We start from the raw sequence: 24,427 nt of genomic DNA, 5'->3' as shown, positions 1-24,427 counted from the left end.
AAAAATAAGGCCCCACACATGATTTAAAGAGTTTAAGATTATAATGACAACATATTTAATGTTTTATTTTTCATTGGAGCATTAATGACGTTATACACTCAATTTAAAATCAATAGTCTCTTCTCAAGGCTTGTTTGGGATCCTCTCTTGCGTGGGTTGCTCGTCAAGGAAATGTTGTTGCCAACTTGTTGAGTAAAAAGGCTCTAGTAGCCGAATGTAGTGATTTTGAGTGAAATATTTAGCCCCGTAGTTATTAGATGCTCTTTTTCTTGAATATATATTTTCTCCATCTCAATGATATGGTTTGTTCTTCGATTAAATCAAGTGCAACACTTTCGATATAACATTGTTGCAGTATCGAAATAATCATTTTTATAGTGTAAATAACAGTAGCAATAATAATAAATAAATAAATAACACTAGAGCATAGTATGATTTTAATCCATGACAAATTCCTTTGAATATTCAAATGAGCCATGTCCAACAAGTCAACAATGGGGTGCCAATACGATTTTCTATTCCATGTTTAGCAGTTCCAGTTCATGCATCTTTATAATTCTACTCCAAATATCAACATCATGACGTGAACACATCATGCTCTAGTCAATATGACAAAGTCCAGAATCACCACAATTTAAATTCCACGTATGTACCAACAGTTTATTTGCTATCAAGATTAGTTTAATATATCAACAAAATATTGCAAATGGATAGAAATTTAGCAAAAGGCCTTCTAATTTATCTTATTTATATCAAACCCTCTTCATAGTCTCTTTTTTTTCCCCCTAAATATCTCCCTACATATTCTTAATTCTCTGCTTAATCACTCACTCCCCTATTGCTCTTAGAATCATACTAATACCCTTTTCGCTGATGAAGAATTTTAGAAATTTTAAAATTATTTTATAATAGGGTAATACTCTATTTAATTATGAGGAATGAATGCTAAGGACAATCGCTTAACTCATTGGCTACTTTAATTTTCATTAATTATTCTTTCCCTATTCTCAAGGAACGTGAAATATATGACCTACTTTAAAACAAAACTTACATTTTAAAGACAAAACTACCCTTTAAATAATTTTTCATTACCTTTCTTGTATCCACTCTCTCAATCCATATACGTGTAGTGTATATATATATATATTTTATTGCCTTTATTTCTTTCTTTTTTATTTCAATTGTTGCCACTAGTTAATTATTTCTTTCTTTTTTTTCTTTATTTCCCTTTTTTTTTTTTTTTTTTTTTCTAAATGGTTGCCATTAGCCTTTTTTCCGTCCTTCCTTTCATTTATTTATTTATTTTTATTATTAGTATTTTTAAACCAGAACAAATAAGAACAGGAGAATGTTCACCAAATTTAGAAAAAAATTTAAGAATAGGGCGACAATTGAAATAAATTTTTTATAATGAATATATTCTTTTTATAAGTCCATCATATTTTTTAGTATACCCTCAATTCTTTTTTTTTCTTATTTTTTTCTAAATTGTTCTAGTTTAATAACAAATTTGGTGAACATTCCCCTGTTCTTAAATTTTTTTTCTAAATTTGGTGAACATTCCTCTATTCTTATTTGTTCTGGGTTAAAATTTAATAGCAATTTGGTTTAATAAATTTTTTTCTAAATTGGGTGGACGTTCCCCTGTTCTTATTTGTTCTGGTTTAAAAATAATAATAAATAATAAAATAATAATAATAATAATAATAATAATAATAAATTGAAAGGAAGGATGGAAAAAAGGCTAATGGCAACAATTTAGGGGAAAAAAAAAAAGAAAAAAATAAAAATAACTAGTGGCGACAATTGACATAGAAGGGAAAGAAATGAAGGCGGTAAATATATATATATATATACTACATGTATATGGATTGAGGGAGGAGATACAAGAAAGGTAATGAAAAATGATTTAAAGGATAGTTTTGTCTTTTAAAGGTAAGTTTTGTTTTAAAGTAGGTTATATATTTCACGTTCCTTGAGAATAGAGAAAGAGTAATTAATGAAACTTAAATAGCCAATGAGATGAGCGACTGTCCTTAGCATTCCTCTTTAATTATTTGGATTGAAACAATTTTTTGTAAATCTGTCAAAAGTCAAATGAATTATTTAATGTATCTTTCAATTCATGAGTTAAAAAATGATATCTCATGTTACTTCTTATGATAGGATCTTAAGAGCATTACTCAACCACATACGAACATGTATATGTTCATGACTCCCTTACCACATCATTTAGTCGGATCATTTCTTCCCTGCTTGAATTGCATTACTCTTAGTAAAATTCAATAACTCTCTAATTCCTTATTCCTATAATGTCAAATAAAGTGAAAGCCAGTTCTTATGATCTATAAGTGTTTATTTTAATTATTTATTATTTATTTTTATTATTTTGAGTTCAAGGATGTTAAATGATATAGATGTTAAAAAAAATTAATTTGACATAAAGTGAACAAAAAGAGGAGTGGAAACAAAGTAGCTAAAAGATACCTTGACCATGGAAGAATAGTAGCCAAGCAAGAAAACACCATTAATCCCTATAAATTAACTTCCCCTAGTACTAGACAAACCACCTAAAAATGGAAGAAGCGAAGGTGCATGGGTTTTGGGCTACCCCGCCTTTTAGCCTCAGAGTAATATGGGCTCTGAAACTCAAGGGTGTGAAGTATGAGTACATAGAAGAAGACCTCCTCAACAAGAGTCAACTGTTCTTAGAGTATAACCCCATTCACAAGAAGGTCCCTGTGCTTGTTCATGGTGGTAAACCAGTTGTGGACAGAAAGAGCTAATCCGTGTGAAGGGAAAGAGAGGAGAGAAAAAAAAATATATAAAGAAAGGAAAGTGAACAATGAGAGAAAAATAAAGATTGAACAAAATGAGGAAATTTGGATAATGATGGAAAATAAGGGTTGTGCAAAATTAGGAGGAAGTATAAAGAAAGGAAAGTGGATTATGATGGGAAATAAAGAATGAGCGTTTCGAAATTTTAGCTTATAAATTCCTACGTAAAACTAGACTTGAAAGGGAGGAGAGCCACGGATTAGAACACAACAAAAAGGGCTCTTGCCGGAGGAGAGCCACTGATTAGAAAACAGCAAAAGAGGCTTTCCCCGCTTCAGTGTTTGAATTAGTTCAAAATCATGGCAATGATAATGATGATTATGTAATTATTTTCACGGCATGTAATATAAGGAATTTGACAAATTTGATAAGTCATACCTAAGGAAGACGGACGTACTACAACCTTAGAGTAATGTAATTAGGTCACGGACCATCTTAGAGTAATATAATTAGGTACACGGTCCGTGACAACCGAAGATGAGTTATACTTAACTTTGGTTATATATACATTTATCTTCTTGACGATATTGTTGTAACCACACAAATCATAATCATAGTTGAATTTTCCATGTTAAATACAATTAGACATTGTTATGAGATTTGTGGTGAAGTTAATTTCATATCTTTTATCTTTTATTATTTTTATTTATTTAGTTTAAATTCAAAATTCAATTTTCAATCAACTTGATTAATTAGGTTAGATTTAAATTAACTTGAATTTATATTAATTTTTTATCAACTCATTCTCTTGAGTTCTACAATTTGAATAAAATAATTATAAAAAAATAAATTATTTTTGTACAGAGTATATCCACACCGACAATACCATAATATACGCCTATCAATATTTGGGAATTACAAAGTCTCAACAGGGTGCCCCTAATTTATTTTCAAGCAACCTAATTGGATCGATCAAGTCAATGTTAGAGGAAAAGAAATTTTTGCCTTCCGCTACTTATAGTTGAATGATGTGACCAACATTGCGTAAGGAACTTGTTTTGAGACAATAATCAATTGGAATCACATGTCATTAATTAAAAAGATGCATAATTTAGGTTTCAAGTGAACAAAATTGTACTTTATATTCTCAAAACTGTTGATAAGATGGTTTCATTTCTAACACTTCCTATAAAAACAGAAAAAGAAAAAAATGCTTTGAAATACCAAAAGTAAAAAAAGAAAATAATTTTATTGTCCTACGTACATTCATTAATTCTTGGGTAAGAAGTCTGGAAAAAGCAAAGGAACTACAAAATTAAACATGAATATGTATATATATACAAGAGCGAAGAAAATGCATACTCATACAGGCAACAACTTTAATTTCAAAGTAAATAATCAGAGACTTCTAACAAAACCTAGGAAATTAATGAATTAATTATTCTTGAGAAGTTGAATTATTGGGATAATTATGGGTTCGATTTTCTTGATGAAATATTATATTTTACTCATGTATTTCAGAAGTAGATCAAAGAAAAATTCTCAACAAAAGGGGAAAAGACGAATGTGATTAATTAAAAAGATGCATAATTTAGGTTTCATGTGAACAAAATTAATTGGGATCACATGTCATGAGTAAAATTAATTGGGATCACATGTATCTGTTTATAAGATCAAATATCAAAATACCCCCTATCTCTATACAAATTCTCTAGTTCGTTGTTTCTTCTCTATTATTATTTTGGGTATAGTAATTGTAGAGAATTCGTTGACTTATCAAACGAATTTTTGCACCTACACATACGATTCCATATTTTTTTAACTGAGTAGATATAATGGAAGTAGATTTTGCCCTTTGGAGCACAATGGCATATACAATTTTTTAGACCAATAAGAGAAGAATTCAGAAACACCTCAAAATCCTTTAATGATTGAAATATTGCATCCACAGAAGTTCTAATCAACCCTAAATTGATTATTGGGTCATGACGCTTCCACACGAACTTCCACCACCTATGGTTCCTGCTCCGGTCTCTTCTGTGGCAGAGTTGATTGATCTTGCTACGTCCTCGTGAAGGGTGGACATTTTGTCTCAGTTTTTATCTCCCCTTACGGTGCAGGAAATTCTCAAAATTCGTATTAGTTAGTGGGATAAACCAGATGCAATGATTTGGATTCCAGAGAGGTCGGGTAAGTTCTCAGTGAGGTCTGCTTATAAACTGGCCATGTCTATGTATACTTCCTCCGGGGTTGCTTCTTCCTTTTATTCTTGGTCCTCTATTTGGCGGTGCTGTACTCTGTTGAAGGTGCAACAATTTCTATTGCGCTGTTGTCTTCATGCTTTGCCAGTTCGTGTGGCTTTGTTGACTCGCGAGTGTGCTGTGTCGCCTCTTTGTCCTCGTTGTGGGCTACAGGAGGAGTTTGTTGTGCGTCTTCTTTTTTCTTGCCCTCATTCCATCCAAGTGTGGAAGTTCTCTCCGCTGAGACTTGATTTTTCGGATTCGTCTTTTTCTACTTTTCAGGTTGGTTGGCGATTTCTGGTGTATAGAGCTATGATCTCCTCGGAGTTTGATGTTGTTCTTAGTTTGATGTCCTTTTGTCTTTGGGGTATATGAAAGGCACGGAATCGGTTGGTCTTTGAGGGGATTCTATGGCGGCCTATGGATGTGGTGCAGTAGGCTGTTGTCGCTTTTTGGGAGTTTCATGATGCTCGGGTCCTCTGTTCATCTTTGCAGTAAGGGCCGGATAGTACTCTGGTGGATTCTTGGCGTCCTCCTCCGTCTGGCGTTGTTAAGTGCAATTTTGATGCTTCTTTTTATCAACAGTCTTTGCAGGGGGGTGGTAGCGTTTTTTTTAGTGACTGTCGTGGGGATGTGCTTCATGTGGTTATTTTTTGTCCCTTTTCTGCTTCTTTGTCTTTGGAGGCAAAAGCGTTGGTGTGTCAGCGTGTTATCCTTTATTCTCTGGAGTTGGGGCTTTCTAGGTTATGGTTTGAGTCGGATGCTAAAAGTGGTTGTGGATGGGGTGTTGAATGGAGGGACTTGTCTGTCGGATATTGCTGCTATATGTATTGACATTTCCCGGGACCTGAGGCGGTTTTCGTATGCTATTTTGACTCACGTGCGTTGCCACGGCAATCATGTGGCTCATGCTTTGGCAGCTCTCTCGCTGCCTGGGATTGGGTCGGATCAGCGGTTGTCGTCTCTACCTTCGTCTGTTGCCCCTTTTGCTGTTGCAGATGTTGGTTCTTAGCTGTTTTGGTTTGTTTTGGTCTCTTGGGTCATGTTTGTCTTTGCCAGGCTAAAAAAAAAACCCTAAATTGGATACCGAAAAAAAACATACACACGATAATATATATACACAAACAGAGAAATGAATTTTATCATCAAAATTAACTTAAAACTGAAAACCCAATTACAAAATCACAAAAAATAAATAAATAGGTATGTAAAATACGATGAATATGTAAAGGTCGTTCTATCACAGTGGAGGCTGCCGGTAACGTTCATTCTGTTGTTGGAGAAAACATAAGAAAAATGAAAGAAAATATTTATTTGGTATATAAATAAAATTAATCTTTATAATAACATCCACGTATATCAATTGAGTTTTGTATTGTTGGAATGAAGAAGAAAGGGGAGAAAATAGTTTTACCTGAGGAGAATCTCAAAGAGGATTCTCTGGCTGCTTAGGTGGTTGTTAGGGTTCACGGCTCAGGTAACGGGTTCTTTTATATAGGACATGCTAGGGATTTTATTTTTTTAACAAATAAAATCAAGGGTACGCTTGGAATTTTATACGTTTAATTAAAACGCCAAACCTCTTCCCGTGTGTTTCAGAAGAGAAGCTAGGGGGTACCAGCTTCTTCAAAATGCTTTGTTAAAGCTCAAAGTTCTTCTAAAAAAACATGCCAAACACTATTTAAAACAGCTTTTAAGCCCCAAATGCTACAAGCAGCGTTTGAAAAGCCAATCCAAACGGGGCCTTAATTTGTCTTTCGAAACTTCTTGTGTACATCCATTCTCTAAAGTATTATAAATAGCAACTCCTCTTTTACACAAAATCATTAACTAGAAATGAAGACAACAAGTGTTTCGTTGCTCTCACTTCTTATTGTTTCCCTATTCTCAATTTCATGGGGAGTTTCTGTTAGGAAACGTGCTAATTTTAAAAACTTTTCGAGGGATTTAAATTCATAGATCTTGATTCATTACATAGAGACAAGTTTTATGCAAAAATAAAACATGATGTATCATTCAATTAAAAGATTGAATACTTACATCAAGGTTTGAGTAAACCTTAGATCTCTCCTCTAAAGTGAATGTTCTCACTTATTGTAGATTCCTTAGCAATATGCATTCTTCTTGGATCTCCATCTTCTTGGTAATTGTTTTGCCTTTAGGAATCACTCATATGCCTCCATGAATGACCTTGGAAAACTAAGCTTGTGGGAGCCTCCATTAGATGAGAACATAAACCCTAATTTTCTAGAGAGAGAAAATATATTCCTTTTTCCTTCTACTAAAAATCACACCTAAAATATACATAGACCATATATATTTATAGGCAACATAAAGGTAAAGAAAAGGAAACAACTAATCCTTCTCAATCTCTAATTCACATGTCTCAAATCTAATATGATTCCAATATCAAATTGGGCTATGAGTGAGAATCCATTGGGCCTATTATTTTATTGGCTACACTGAATTAATAATTGGCCCGGTCCATGGACCCAATTCAATTAATTCATAAATTAATTTCTACTCCACTAAAAGAAATTAATTGAACTCCAATTAAATAATAAATAACCTCTAAGTCAATATTACACTTTGACCCCTCTATGCATAATTAGTTATCGGATAAATAAAGCCATCAATCCGACTACTTAATTAATATATTTATTTTGGTACCTTTGATTATTTCTGGCTCGATCACAATAAAACATTTGTTTGACAAAAATAATAATTTAAATAAATAAATATATAATAAATCATTTTGTCTAAAAATACACGAAGGCCTTCGAATTTACTTTGTGATCAACCATAATCAATACAAAATAAATACAAGTAGCAATGATGCAAATATTGAAAATATAACCCTCTAACTATTAATTACATAACTACCCAAAGTGTCGGTCTAAGGAACCCGAAGAATCCGCCGAACAAATCAAAGTAATTATTAATTAATAAAAGAGTCTATAATTTTCTCATACTTAAGAGTCAAATGCCATGACGGTGATAGGGAACAATTGCATACGACGGCTCTCGCAATATATCTCAACCTAACGCGGATCTAGTTCAAATCTTAGTTAATTATGAGTCCATCCATAATTACCGACTATGAACCATTTATGATTACTATTTATATATCATGCATTGATTGCCATCACAAACATATATATAAATATCTCTTGTAATCAAATGGACACTATCAATTCTATAATGAATCGAAATATAATACATTGAATTCACCAATTGTATAAAACATAAATATTTCATAAACGTCAGGAACATATGTCACTTTAATCTAAACAAGAATTTGCTATGCCAGGGCATATAAATCCCAACAGTTTCAACTCATACCCATGAAGATTTTCTTCAATGTCTCTGTCTTCATTCTCAAAACTGCTCATCTATATCCAAAGTCATCTACACCCCAAACAATTCTTCATATTCATCTATTTTGTAGAGGTCTATACAAAACTTGCGATTCAATTCATCTGAAACCCCTAAACCTCTGGTCATTGTCACACCAACCAATGAGTCTCACATTCAAACATCCATATATTGTTCCAAAAATCATGACTTGCAGATAAGAATCCGAAGTGAAGGACACGACTTCGAGGGCCTTTCCTATGTTTCTGAAATCCCATTTGTCCTGATTGATCTGATAAACCTTAGATCAATCGATGTGGACACTGAGAGCAACACTGCATGGGTTGAAGCTGGTGCAATTCTTGGCGAACTTTACTATAGAATTGCTGAGAAAAACAAAACACTTGCCTTCCCTGCAGGTATTGCACCTTCTGTGGGTGCTGGTGGACACATCAGTGGTGGAGGGTGGGGCATGATGATGCGTAAACATGCCTTGGCTGCTGACCATGTCATTGATGCTCGTATAATCGATGTTAATGGCAGAATTCTCGACAGAGAATCGATGGGGGATGACCTCTTCTGGGCCATCAGAGGAGGCGGGAGTGCTAGTTTTGGTGTCATTCTTGCATGAAAATTAAATTTGGTTCTTGTTCCATCTACTGTGACCGTTTTCAGTGTCCCCAGGACATTGGAACAAAATGCTACCAAGCTTGTCCATAGGTGGCAATCCATTGCACATAAGTTTGATGAAAACCTAATGGTCATAGTTAACATAACAAGAGTGAACACCACCTATCAAGGCCAAAACAAAACAACAATACAAGCTACATTCGACTCATTTTACCTTGCTGGAGCTGATGAACTCATTCAATTAATGTAAGAAAGCTTCCCTGAGCTGGGATTGGTGAAACAAGACTATATGGAAATGAGTTGGATCGAAGCAGTCCTACACTTTGCTGGTTTCTCAAGTGGAGAGTCCCTTGAAATTCTGTTTGATAGGACTAATCGGTTTAGAGGATACTTCAAAGGAAAATCAGACTATGTGAAGGAGCCAATTTCGGAAAATGGGCTCGAAGGGATTTGGGAAATGTTATTTGAAGAAGAAGCCACGATGGCTCAGCTGTTCATGACCCCATATGATGGAAGAATGGATGAAATATCTGAATCTGCAATTCCTTACCCACATAGAGCTAGGAATTTATACTATTTTCTGCAAACGGTGTTTCGGGATGAAGAGGGGACAGAGGCTTCTGAGAGGTATGTGAGTTGGAGCAGAAGGCTTCATAGTTACATCGCTCCTTATGTTTCCAAGAATCCAAGAGAAGCACAAATCAACTATAGAGATCTTGACATAGGAGTGAATAATAATGAAGGCAACACAAGCTATATACAAGCAAGCATTTAGGGCATTAAGTATTACGTGGGTAACTTCGAGAGATTAGTACATGTGAAGACCATGGTTGATCCTGCTAATTTCTCCAGGAATGAACAGAGCATTCCAGCTTTGTCATCATGGGGAAAAAGAAGAAGTGAGGCTCTCTGTCTCTGTCTCTGTCTCCCTCTCCTTCTCTGTGTGTCTGAAATAAAAGAAGATGGTATGGAGGACGTATGATGGAAAATGAAAGTTCCATAAATTAGAAATCAATGTTAAAATAAATTCTAGGTTTTTATTTTCATGAATCCGATGGTGTATGAAATTTTAGAAAGTTTCATGTATGTCTTGGAATTATGAAAACAAAAAAATTATATGGAGCCGCCCCAACTTTCTCTCCCACCTATCTCTAACTTTCTCTCTCTAACCCCGGCAATGCTTGGGTCCTGCCTTATCAGGACAAGAATTGTCCTCCATGCTGACGTCGCCCAATCAGAATTTGCCACACCTCCATTCTATTAAAAAATATAAAACATGGGTTATACCTATTTAACCGACCCATTTTAGTTTCTCTCTCCTTGTTTCTCTCTCATGCCGTATGTTTCCTTTTCTTAATCACAGATCAATCTCCCATCTCCCAATGTATTGCCCTCACCAGAGACGGAGGCTCACGAATTAGAAAAGTAAATCGGAGATGATGCAATTTGCAGAGTTTGTAGAATAGCATCAGTGAAGCTGTAGAAGAGTAGCAGAAGAGAAACCCTAATCTCAAGGCAACTAATTGTCCCCACAGAACCACGTACTTCACCATGTACTTCATCCATGATGATCTACATCTACTTCTGCAATTCATATGAATTTGATGATGATGATAATTCAATCTCTCTTTCTGAAAACACATCCTCACCCGTCAATTTAATTTTTCTCCTCAATCTCTGCCTGCTACCCAAATCTGTCATCAAAATAATCATATATACTTTATAGTTGCATATAAATTATATGCATATATTTATATATACGTATATGACCCAGAATTAGTCAGAAAAGAAAATCGGTGAGAAAGGACATACTATGGTTAAAAAAAACGTCAGCTTGATGATTTTTATTTTATTTTAATTTTTATTTTTTCGTTTATGCATTATAATGAATTCATGTTCTTTCCTTGAAGGTTAGAAATTTACCCTTGTTTTGATCTGAAAATTTTACCCTTGTTTTGTTTCTCTCACATCATGCTCAGATCTCCATGTTACATTGTCGCCTCCATTCACAAATCCAAACTCTAGGAAGCAACCCATTGATTTCAGACAGTGATCTGGTTTTAGCAAGGATTGATTGGCATTTTTTGAAGCAGGTATGTTCAAACATTATATTTTTCAATGCAAATTATTTTTTCTGCTTTCAAAAAGCTTAAATTAAGTATGGGTATTGTTGAATTTTTGTTCAAAATGAGTTAATTCTTAATCATGTTCAAAAAAAAATTCTGTACTCAGTGACTAATGCAGGAGATGGATTACGTAGGCTTAAGTAGTGAGCCATTGAATAGTTGTAAAGTTGATATGGAAGATAATTGTCCTTCTCCTCCTAATGAGTATTCCTTAAAAAAAGAAATTCAACAAAAAAAAGGATGAACCAGAACTTGGAATGGAGTTTAGTTCAGATGAGGGCGCATACCAGTTCTACCTCAACTATGGTAGTAAACTTGGTTTCGATGTAAGGAGAAATCATCATTGGCAAAATAGAAATGGGATTATTACTAGGATTACCTTTTGTTATTCAAAAGAAGGTAAAAGAAGAGAGAATAGAAGAAAAAATCCTTCCTACCATCAACCCATAACTAGAGTTGGTTGTGAGGCTCAAATGACTTGTCTACTTCAAAATAATGGAAAATTCAAGGCTGTGTCATTGAACAAAAGTCATAATCATTACTTGGTTAGAACCCCCATGAAACATATGTTGAGAGTTAATCGAAGTATTTCTAAGGCTCAAAAAGCACTTGCTGAAGATGCAGACAGGTCGGGATTACCAATAAAATCAACTATGGAGTTGATGAGCAGAGAAGTTGGGGGGAGAGAATCTTGGTTTTCTAGACAAGGATTACTGAAATTACATACATAGAAAGCGAAATATGGCAATGGAAAAAGGAGATGCTGGAGCTATATTAGAGTATTTTCATAATATGTAGTTGAGGGATCCATCATATATTTACTCACTACAACTTGAAGTGGATGATATGATTACTAATATTTTTTGGGTGGATTCACGCTCAGTAAGTGATTATGGACTTTTTGGAGATGTTATATGTTTTGACACTACTTATCGGACAAATGAATATGGTCGACCTTTTGCACCATTTATTGGGGTGAATCATCATAAGCAAACAGTCTTATTTGGTGCAGCTTTACTTTATGATGAACCCATTGCATCATTTAAGTGGTTGTTTGAGACTTTCCTTGGTGCAATGTCTGGAAAACAGCCTAAGACGATTCTCAAGATCAATCTGCTACAATGGCTAAAGCAATATCAGAAGTATTTTCTGAATCTCAACATAGGCTATGTGTTTGGCATATTTATCAAAATGCCGCGACGAATCTGAGCCATGTATTTCATGCATCAAGCCAATTTGCTCATGATTTTGGCAACTGTGTGTATGATTATGAAGATGAAGATGAATGGCTATTGGCATGGGAAAGTATGTTGGATAAATATAGTCTCAAAGAGAATAAATGGTTGAAAGAGTTATTTGAAGTAAGAGAAAAATGGGCAATGGTTTATGGACGACACACTTTCACTGCTGACATGAAAATTACTCAACGTAGTGAGAGCATGAATAGTGTGTTGAAGAATTACTTAAAGCCAAAGCTTAATCTTTTGTGTTTCTTGGAGCATTATGAGAGGGTTTTGAATGATCGGCGATATGAAGAGCTATTTGCAGATTTCAAGATGATGCAAAGCATGCCTGATTTGTTAACTAATGTGGAGACTTTATGTCATGGTGCAAAAATTTATACTCCAAAAATTTTCAAATCATTTCAGGAAGAGTATATGAGGTTGGGTGATTACAATATATACAAATTGGCTAAGGAAGGGCTAAAAGCTGAATACAAAGTATCTTGTGTCGGAAAATCTCGAGAACATGTGGTTAAATTTGATGTTCCAACACAAACAATCACTTATAGTTGTATGAAGTTCACTTTTATTGGAATTTTATGTGTCCATGCATTGAAAGTGTTGGATAAGAAAAATATAAAAAGGATTCCATCTCAATATATCATGAAACGATGGACAAGAGATGCAAGAGCAAGGACTATCACCAACTATCATTGTATTGCAGCCAGTGACAGTCCTACAGTGTCTGTGGGAAAGCGTTACAGCCATTTGGGTCAAAATTTTCGTGAAATTTCATCTTTAGCCTCAGAACACGAGAAATTATACACATATGCAAATGAGCATGCTCTTATGTTGCTTAATGGCTTAGAGAAGATGAAGAAAGAAACTTTCTTAAGAGGTACTGAAAGTTCAGTTTGTCAAAATGAGGAAGGTGAAATGATAGCTCCACGAAATGATTGTGTGCTGATAGGGGTTAAAAGAAAAGCCACAGTTGGACGCCCACGTAGTCGACTATTAAGCGCCCTTGAACGACGAAAAAAAAAAATCGTCTCCCAAAACCACCAAAGTTTCAACAAGACAACAAAATGCCACACAGGTTTGCTTTGAAACTCTGTAAATTAATTGAATGTGTTATTTTTATTATACTTGTTTTCTTTTATTTTCACTACATATTTTAGGAGCCGGTTTCCAGTGCTTATAATTTACAAGAGCAACAAGCTGGAGCTGGACATGGAGTTGCTCAGCAAACATTTGATAATTTGACTCAAGTAATACACTTTTGATTTGTGTAATACCCCTAGCTTTCAAAAGGATAAAAAGGGAATTTAATTTTGTTTTTATAGCATTTTGATTTAATTATGTGACTTATGTGATTTATTTACTTAGTTGATTTAGTGTGAATTTATTTTAAATTAACTGGTTAATTATTATTATATATTTGTTTTATTTAATTGGTTAATTGTAATTATTTGTTGGTTGGTTTTATTTAATTATTTAATTGTGATTATTTGTTGGTTGGTTTTATTTAATTGTTTAATTGTGATTAAATTTACTTCTTTGATTTATTGGTTTTAATTGACGTGTTTTTATCTAGAAGCTTAGGTGGGTTATTTGTTTTAAACATGTGTGCCAGGGTTTTATTTTCATATAGTTTTGGGGCGCCGACATATATTAGGTTTCAATTAACAACTTGTAGATATAAGTTTAAGCCGACTTAGGATGTGGGATGCATATATATATATATATATATATATATATATATATATATATATATTCTTAGACGTCTGCTAGGGTTGTGTAAAAACCTTATTCACGTGATAATGTCTTGAGAGGAAAAAACCAGAGAGTAGTCTGGAAAGGAAAACACAGAAAGAGAATCACAGAGTGTCTTGAGAGTTAAACAGAGGGGTTACTTCTGGATGGAACCAAGAAGCAATAAAGGAAGGGAGCAATGACTAGAGGAGGAAGGGAAGGTCTTAGGATTGCCAGAAATTGCAAACGGATGACGGATGTTGAAAGGTTTCAAACCGAAACCTAAAGGCAAGTTTCATTCTATTCGTTTCCTGTAAACTTGTGTTCTGTGCATTCTTTTTTGTCTCCAGGGATTAATTTAAATTATTAAAACATGGTGGATGATGCATATTATACCAGACAATAATTTGTTTTCGTTTAAAAGATCTGAAGTTGGTTTTTGCATAAAACTGTGTTAAATATGGTTTTAAACTTCGGTAAATTAGTTCGTAAGGGAATTCAAGGAGTTTCTAAGATGGTTTGGACTATAATTTACCACTGAAAACTTTGAAATGGAATGTGGATACATGTTTCAGACTTTAAACTATTCGTATGCTTAGTTAAACTAAAGTTGGTTTTGCTTGCATAAATTATTGTGTATTGTTTTATCTTTTTGTTAATTGGTTCACACTGGAATAGAAGGAGTCTCTAGGGATCTAAGAACTTTAATGGAACACTAAAAATCTTAGAAAGGTCTGGAATAGGACACTGGACTTCACCGGAAGCACAGACAATAACTGCACGAGCAGAGGTGAAGCAGAGGAGGTTGGAGAAGGCTCAAAGGAGGAGAGAGCCGGCTCCAGAAGGTAGGAGCCGGCTCCCCCCTTCATAGAGCCAGATCCAAGGGGTTAGGGAGCCAGCTCTAGGTGGCATAGAGCCTACTCTTTGATTTTAGAGCAGGCTCCCTTGGTTAAGTCACGTTTGGATGCATTTTGGGCGCAGTTTGGGCACTGTTTGGGCCATGTTTGAAATTCTAAATGGTTTCAGGGACTGGAATGAGAATTCTAAAAGTAATTTCAAGGGATTTTAATTCCTTTAATTGTATATTTTGGTCCATAGGGAAAATGGAATAAACAGTGTAAAAATAAGCGACTTTGTACACTGCTAACGGATAAGAAGGACTGGTGCGCTAAGTTTTGTTTTAAAAATTTAACGGACTGTTGCATGGAATCTAAACATGATATTATGCTATATTAGGACCCACAATGCATAATTTATCCTAATATGCTAAGGGTTTTCACAGTGTGGGAGTTTTAAGTAATGACGCACATTATTGGCGATTGTAAAGTATCTAGTTGTGTAAATTTAATTTAGCAACTTAGATGACTGGAGGATGTTTTTGAAATCTATGTTAGATATAGAATAGGGTCATATATCTATTAGACCTTATTTGTGCATAGGTTGGATTTTAATTAAGGAACTAATAAATTAGGTTTCATTAATTAAATGGAGATTGTTATTTTAATGGTTAAACTGTTCTATATGTTTCAGCAACTATTGGTTAGTATTGTGGATTTTCTGAGTTATAGTTTGTCATTCTCAGCTTTTTAATTGACTCTTACTATTGTTAATGTTGTCAACTGCTGGACTGTACTATGGATTAGTTGAAATTTAATTAAATGAATTAAATTGTCAATGACATGGATGGATTTTGGATTTTAACTTGATGGATTGCAAGTTGATGAACTGTTTAAATTCTGTATATCAACTATTTGGATTGCGTGGATATAATTTGATGAACTGCTTAAAATGTTGCGTCATTCAAGGATCATTTGCATTATATGTACTGGTATGGGACGGTGACATATCAGGGATGGATTAGATCAAAAAACTAAGTCCTACCCTTTCATACATAAGGAATGGATTAACTAAAATAGCTAAATCCTACATGGATGCATGTTCTGTCAACTAAAATAGTTGAACGATGTAACGGATATTTGTTTTATCTTTCTGCACTAGAAAGGAATTTATATATATACTTATGGTACCGTGGTATGAGCTTGAGTCTCCTGATCACGGTTAGGGTGCGTATATCGCAAAGGTTGGGTAGCGAGATATAGCTGATGTTCCCTGGTAGGTTTAGGTACTTGGCCACTGGAAAAGCGTGTTTTATATGTCACATTCTACCCAGGCTGAACTATGTTATAGGCTAGTGAGCATCTTATAGTGTGTATATATATATATATGGACTATTTTAGATATTGCCGAGCTATCTAGGATGTATCTGTGTATCAGGTTTATGTACAGATTGTAGTAGGATGGAACTTACATGTGGGCCTGACCCACTCTTATTTTTCAGGTGTTCGTTAGTACCAGGCTTAGGGCTTGATCGTGTGGATGTAGATACAGACATTCACTCTTCCGATTACATAGGATTTCCTTTCTTATTTTAGTTTTGAATTTTGGTTTTGTATTTATTGTTCATTTGGAATTATTAGAGGTCCACTAGATGAATTCCCGAGTTGTACGGATTTAAAGGATTTAAATGATATTAACTTATTATTTAAAGTTTGAGGATTTTTTATTTTAGAATTCTTTCAGTGTATTACTAATTTATTCTTATTTCAGTTTGTATTCCTGCTTGTTTACATATTGATTGTCTAATATCCCTCAGATCTGTGCTCGGACTTGATCACCCATGGCTCTAGAATCGAGGGGTATCACAATTTGTCTTTCTATGTTTCTCTCTACATTCGATAAATTTTGGTTTCTAGCCACACCTTTTCCTACAACATGATTTCTCTCTTAAAATTAGTGTTCATAGAACTTGTAAATTAATTAAATGTGTTATTTTTATTGTACTTATTTTCTTTTATTTTCACTACATATTTTAGGAGCCAGTTTCCAGTGCTTATAATTTACAAGAGCAATAAGCTGGAACTGGATATGGAGTTGTTCAGCAAACATTTGATAATTTGACTCAAGTAATAGACTTTTGATTTGTCTTTCTATGTTTCTCTCTACATTTGATAAATTTTGATTTTTACCCATACATTTTCTTACAATATGATTTCTCTTTGAAAATCTGTCTTCACAGAACTTGTAAATTAATTAAATGTGTTATTTTTATTGTACTTGTTTTCTTTTATTTTCACTGCATATTTTCGGCGCTGGTTTCCAGTGCTTATAATTTACAAGAGCAATGAGCTAGAGCTGGACATGGAGTTGTTTAGCAAACATTTGATAATTTGACTCCAGTAATACACTTTTGATTTGTCTTTCTATGTTTTTCTCTACATTTGATAAATTTTGGTTTCTAGCCATATTTTTTCCTACAGCATGATTTCTCTTTTAAAATCTGTGTTCATAGAACTTATATCATATTGGCCATGGAATGCCTTCAGGAATGCAGTCAGTGATGAACTCCAATGAAAATTGGCTATCCAATATGACTTGCACACAATTACTTCAGGTAAATATGTAATGACCCGAATTTTTCGGATAAATTTTTTTCGTTGTCTTTTCCCTTCTGAGTTTGGGTTCTTGTCGATTAGTGTCATCTCGAGTGCTCTGGAGTGATTTCTGAGACTCTTTTCTGTGGATTGACAACTTCCTTTGAGGACCGAGTCATTCCCAAATTTTTCATTTTTTGACACTATTTATTTTTTGTCTTTTTCCCTATTCCGTCTTTTCCTCATGTGTCACTTTGTTTGCGTAACCACACTTCTTGTGTTCGGAGTTGGTTTCTGACTTCACGTATCTTCATTCCCAATGATTTCTATGAGATACGTATCTTTACTTTCGTGAGAAAGTACTCTGGTTGCTCCCGGTGTCCAAATGGGCAAAAATGCATAGTTCTTTGGAAACCTTTTCTTTTCTTGGGGTGTTTTTCATAAATATCTTTTGAAGATATTTTATTTCAGGGGTATCTAAGAAAATATCTTTTGGAAGATATTTTTATTCTGTGGCAGTTTTGCAGTTTTCACTTTTTGGAGGGGTTATTGTGCAATTAATGAAAGTTATTGCTTAATAACTTGTTTTGAGCCTGAATCCTCGTATTAGATTCATTTTCGCATTTTGTCGAATCGTGGACTCTTAGAATTTCCTCCTAGACGATGTTTTCCAGTTTCAGGGTTTCTGGCCTCGGTTTGCGCCAAACTTGTTTTGGGCATAACTCTCTACTCGGGACTCGGTTTTTAACGCTGTTTCTTCTGTTGTTCATATTTTCTCATTTTTAATCTTTTTTGTTCATGGAGTTTTGTCATTTGAGCGCGTCTGTGCGAATTCCAATTTTCCGGACCCGGCGGGGCCCGTTCGAGGCACTTTTTAAGTTTTTCTATAAATAGGAGGTCTTAGAAAGAAAAATCAGATTTTTCTCTCTCTCTCCTCTCTCATGGCCGGTCCAAGCTCCATCCATGGCTTCCATCTTCTCTCTCCTCTTTTGGACTTCTTCCCTTCATTAAAAAGTGGTGATGCCTTTGTGTTTATTGTTCCCCTCGGCGAGGCCTTCGATTTCAACCAATTGGAATCTTGTTTTGGCCGTTTCTTGAGTTCGGCTTTGAAGTCAAGTTGTGTTTTTGATGGGGCTTCCTTGGGATTGATGTTTGTGGTGTTGTCCCCGACAAAACCTAGGAGTTTCGTCGGATTCGGAGCCGATTTATTTTGGTGGGGATTTGAGATTTTATCTCAAATGGAGGTAGGGGGTGTCTTAGGATTATATTTGTGTTGTATTGATGATTATATGAGCTTATACAACTTGTATGCATGCTTTAGTTCAAGATCTAGAAATTAATTTAATTAATTTCTTTGTTTAAGGTTTAATTTCCATGATGATATGTAAATTGAAATTAGATTGTGACATGCTAGAAAATTTGGCTTTGGTATGGTTGCTGACATATATTAAATTTGGATCATTTGGTTAAGAATTACAAATTTTATTTAACATTTATCTTTGGTGAAAGTTTAATTCACATGGTCATAACAAGCATGAAATCAAGTTGTAATGTGATATTTAGATAGGCCTTGGCATGTTCTCTAACATATCTTAAATTGAAAGCATTTGGAATTGTTTAGAAATCTAGAGGAAATTAATTAATTAGCTTAATTAATTTTGTTTTAAGTGTTTTAATCACTTAATTAGTCGTTTGGAGTTATATATGTGATGACCATGACATGTTCTTCAACATATATTAATTTGGGGTTATTTGGAATTAATTTAGAGTCTATAGAATTTGATTATCTTTGCTTAATTAAATTCTATATTTTTGCTCCATGGATTTTATTACGTTTTGGAAGTTGTTTCTATGTTTAAATCATGGACTTGAACTTGTTGTATGTTCACTTGGTTATATTTTGAGCATTGGATAACATAGTTGTTATATTAATATTCATGAGAATGTGTTTTCCTTAATGAATATGTTGTTGCCTTATGTAAGAAATTACACTCTTTGTATTGGACATTTTTCATGCCACAGTAGTTGTGGACTTTGTGCATGTATTGTATATGTTTCCAAATTTGGTTGTACTTGGTAGATAGTTGATATCTTGTATATAGATGTTGATATATACGTTGTTGCACAACTTGTTGATTTTGGAAACTTGGGGATGTCGTTATTTGGCTACGGCTAGGACTTGGTTCTAGTACGGGGGATTATCCCTCTATATAGTCTAGTACGCACATAGGGAGGTTACCCGTGGGCTAGTAACCCTAAAGTAACTATGGTGTCGGTCTGATCCAGCGTGACGTCCAATTATCCACTTTGGTTGATTTCGCAGTTCATTTCAAGTTGATAACTATATGATGTTATAACTTATTGTTTCTTATTTGATTCTCCATATTTTGTTGTAGGATGTTAACTTTGTGAAATCATGCTTTATGCGTTGTATTGGAAGTTCCAATGTTGGTTAAAGTGAATTGATATCATGATTCGTGTTTTGATGTTCAAATATGGCTTAGGAATGATCCTATAATTTCATTTGGAACATAGACGTTAGGTGGCATGACCCATTTTGGTAATTCTTGTGTTTTAGATTTCGAGTTCATAACTTTGAAAATCTATGTCTTGTTACTTTGTATAACATGCTTCCATGTTGCTTGAATTGCATGAATGATGTGTTTCATGCTAGAAATGATCTTAGGTAGCTTAGGATGCTCCCCGAGTCACACATTGTTGTAGACATTAGGTGGCATGAGTCCTTTAACATGTTTCACCATAAGGTGATAATTTGTAAAACGCTAGGTCGATGCATGCTCACTTCCTACGAGTAGCTTTATGTTACTCACCCACGTAGTGGGGACATTTTTCAGGTATAAAGACTTGGTTCATGGTGCTCATTGCTCCTTGGATGGCTTATAGTTTTTAAGTTTCCATTTTATGCAAGTGTAAGCGTAGCCTTATGTATCAAAATATGTATTATTTGATTCCATATATGTAGTGTGTACATAAGTACACTCTTTACAATGTATTTAACATGTATATGATGAGGCCGAAGGCCAATGACATGTATCTTGTTTTCTATGCACTTTAGTTTTCGAGGTTTGTTATGGAAATGTTGAAAAATGCTATGATATTTCTTCATTGCTTTTGCATAGGGTGTGGGAATTCCATTTTGATTCTTCCCTAGGGTCTTGTTAATCTTGTATAAAGTGTGGCCAAGGGCCAAACGGTATTTTGGAACCATTTCAAAATTTTGAATTTCGAGTTTTTGTTTCAAGTTCCATTTTTTGCCTTTGTACCCGTTGGGGGGTCGGATTTTGCATCGGCTATATTTTTAAGCCATGGACCATTGTAACACGTCTAAATAGGTAAGTTATATTCACATGCATAGTCGTGTCCGAGTAAAACCTCATCGTTTGTGTTTTGAGCCTCCAACGGATTCATTTTACACTTTTGTTGCATAATCTGACCTAAGGATATTTGGCAATTTTCTTTCAAAAATAAATTCCGTTCTTCACATGGTTGAATAGAAAACATGATTTTACGGTGGGTTTTTTCTTCGTATTTTTCCAAAAAATGTCGTCTTGGCATCGGAAATCAATCCCGAAGTTCAGCTTCTGTTTTTCAATTTAGCAGCTTTTTAGACCCTCTGGACCAGTTTTCTTGGGAGGGCATTTTGGGTATTTCACAGTGCGTATTTTTCAATTTTTCTTACTTGTCACATAGAAAACTCGATTTTGAGGGGGGTTTCTTCTTTGTGTGTTTCCAGAAAATATCATCTAAGGCCTCAAATTTCCATTTTTTTCGGAAAAACCCCTGCTGCCAGGTTTTTGGGTTGCCCATTCTGCCTCCTTCACATGTAAACGTTTAGATAGGGCCTCGTAACCGGTTACATGTGCATGGGTAGTGTTTTGGTCAAAATTTTTGGTCTTCTAACCGGTTAGGAAGGCTTGGTAACCGGTTAGATGTTCTTGGGTTGGCACTTTTTGACCGTTTTGCCCCTTCTTCTTCCGTTAGCCATATCTTCTTCATCCGGACTCCAAATCAAGTGATTTTTGAGTCTAAGTTCATTAATTTTTCATTGTCTTTCCAATGGTGTGCTTGGTGGCACCCACTTTTAGGCTGGAAATGATATTTTTGCCCCTAGGTTCATTCTTGTTCGTTTTTTAAACGTTGCTTCCACATTTGATTCCTTTGGGTTCTGTGACTTCGTTGAAGGTCACATTGGCATCTTAGAGTCATGTTGTATCTCTAGAGACCATTGTTTGTCTTTTGCTTCCGTATTTCGGATTCGTTATCGGGTCATCTTTCGGTTCATCACTAACGCACCGGGTTGAAAAACTTGGGCCGTCACAAAATATGCCCTTTTAACAATACTTTAACCACTCAATTTGCTGTAGACCGTTTATTTATATTAACTTTCTCATTATTATTGTTTTATAATGCTTGTAGGAATCTATGAAACATTACAATAGCCTTCCACAAAGCACAGAAGAAAGCAACAACTTGTGTCAAGATAACTTGTCGGGATATGATTTGCTGAAGTGTTGGTGTCATTATGAAGATAACTTATTTCAATCAAATAGACATTTTCGCTCTTTTGCTCTATTGACTTGCTGCAATTTTAGAGGCTTAAGTATTGGTTTATTATATTTGCTATATCATGTACTCTGTTTATCTTTCTCTATTGATTCGGCTTAAGTGTTGGTGTCATTATGAAGATAACTTATTTCAATCAAATAGACATTTTCACTCTTTTGCTCTATTCATTTGTTGCAATTTTAGAGGCTTAGTCTTAGGCAAAATGATTTGCTCTTTTTCTCTATTTGGTTCAGCTTTTTTTGTGATGTAAATTTATGTCTTTTTTTGTGATGCAAATTTATGTTTTTAGTTTGATGTCTTGGGTAAAATGAAAAGTGTAATACACATTATTTGGAGTAAAACCAAAACCTTACAATCTTTGCCTAAACCGGTTATTCTATTTCCGAGGTTATTGACAACATCCGAAACAGAATACTCATAGCAGCCACCAGCTCCACTGATCAGCTTCTCCACACAACAGCTCAAAACATCTACTTTGTTACTCTTCATTGAAGCTTAACAGTCCTTTTGCTCCGTGAAATTCAGGAATATAAGTCCTGTTTGATTGGCATGGTGTGCCAACGCATAGAGATATCCCATCAAAAGCTAATCCATAGTAACTGTGGCTCAAAAACCCACCCCAATTTCCTTCTATGCAATTTGAGTCATTCCAAGATGAATAAAGCTGAATATATGTGATGCAATCAGAAGTCTGAGAGATCACAAAGTTAGTTGTGATGAATATGGAGATGATGAATATAAAAAAGAAGGTCAATTTTTGATCCATTACTGCCTTGGTACTGTGAAAACTCTTGAGAAGAATGGTTGTTTACATGAGATATCTTGGTTGAGAGCAAAGAAAAGATAGGTTTACAATAAAATTTCTATCATTGACATGAGTACAGAAAATAGGACAACCACTTTCTTCAAACATGTTTTTTTCTTGAAAAAAGGCTCAAACAAAATCAAATGAACAATAGATTTTATAACTTAGAATGATGCTTGGCATTATTACCAATATCAATATATATATAAAAAGAAAGTCTTTGATTTTGGCACAAAAGTGAATCTAGAAAAGGAGATCATTGGATATATGGGTATTTGGGATTGGACATTTCATTTATGTCAAGAATGAGTTGCTGAGAGGAGACGGTCTACTTTATTCACACATGTTTTTTCTTGAAAAAAATGGCTTAAACAGAATCAAATGAACAATAGATTTTGTAACTTGGAATGATGCTTGAAATCATTCCCAATATCTATATACATATATATATATAAGGAAAGTCTTTGATTTTAGAACTGAAGAAATCAATCATGGAAACTGAAACAAAACCCTCACAAAGGGTTGAATCGCATAGGCTTACAGACAAAATCTTAATCAACATACTCTCTAGACTCCCCGTTCTAAATCTACTGTAATACATATGTGTCTGCAAATCATGGCAATCTATGTTCTCCAATCCCCAATTCATCAAAACCCACCTCTACCAGTTAACCCAATCCCTCACACCGAAAGACTCAAAGAAAACAATTTTTTTTATCATCTCCATGGCTTTACTTTTCTGATTCATGAGCAAACAAGGAGGAGAGAGAAACAAGGAAAGAGAGAAAAAAGAGTAAACATAAACCCTAATAAAAATATAGTACATTAGTTTAGAATTGAAGATATCAGTCATGGAAACTGAAACAAAACCCTCACAAAGGGCTGAATCGCATAGGCTTACAGACAAAAATCTTAATCAACATACTTTCTAGACTCCCCGTTCTAAATCTACTGCAATACAGATGTGTTTGCAAATCATGGCAATCTATGATCTCCGATCCCCAATTCATCAAAACCCACCTCTACCATTCAACCCAATTCCTCGACACCCAAAGACTCAAAGGAAACAATTTTTTTATCATCTCCATGGCTTTACTTTTCTAATACACGAGCAAACAAGGAGGAGAGGGAAACAAGGAGAGAGAGAAACGAAGGGGACGCACACGAGATGAGAGAGAAACAAGGAGAGAGAAACTAAAATGGGTCGGTTAAATGGGTATGACCCATGTTTTATATTTTTTAATGGAAGGAAGATGTGGCAAATTCTGGTTGGGCCACGTCAGCATGGAGGACAATTCTTGTCCTAATAAGGCAGAACCCAAGCATTACTCCTCTAACCCCTTCATCTTCTTCATCTCTCTGCCTCCTGCTCACGTCCATGGGAGTAGGGAGACGTGTTTCAATAAGTGCACTCCGTGGGTGTTTTTTTTACGCCGTTTTTGTTTTTCTTAGGCTAAATCTATTCATGTTCGATTCATTTTCGAATCACATGGGCGGATCT

At 34.7% G+C, this 24,427-nt stretch overlaps 1 protein-coding gene and 1 pseudogene across 1 annotated transcript; both read left to right on the top strand.

The window, feature by feature from the left end:
• Positions 1 to 6,854: 6,854 nt before the first annotated feature.
• On the top strand, positions 6,855 to 9,984 carry LOC132269758 (tetrahydroberberine oxidase-like; annotated as a pseudogene).
• Positions 9,985 to 12,249: 2,265 nt separating this feature from the next.
• LOC132269749 (protein FAR1-RELATED SEQUENCE 5-like) lies at positions 12,250 to 15,693 on the top strand. Its single transcript, XM_059771003.1, has 3 exons — positions 12,250 to 13,341; positions 13,530 to 13,619; positions 15,634 to 15,693. The coding sequence occupies exons 1-3, from the start codon at positions 12,250 to 12,252 to the stop codon at positions 15,691 to 15,693; spliced, it is 1,242 nt and encodes a 413-aa protein (XP_059626986.1).
• The last annotated feature ends 8,734 nt before the right edge of the window (positions 15,694 to 24,427 follow it).

Source organism: Cornus florida, unplaced genomic scaffold (genome assembly GCF_030987335.1).
Source record: "Cornus florida cultivar Cherokee Brave unplaced genomic scaffold, ASM3098733v1 CherokeeBrave_3.0.0_Hap2_Chr01, whole genome shotgun sequence".
Lineage (NCBI taxonomy): Eukaryota > Viridiplantae > Streptophyta > Magnoliopsida > Cornales > Cornaceae > Cornus > Cornus florida.
The sequence above is the reverse complement of the archived record's forward strand: the minus strand, read 5'-3'. Positions and strand labels throughout refer to the sequence as shown.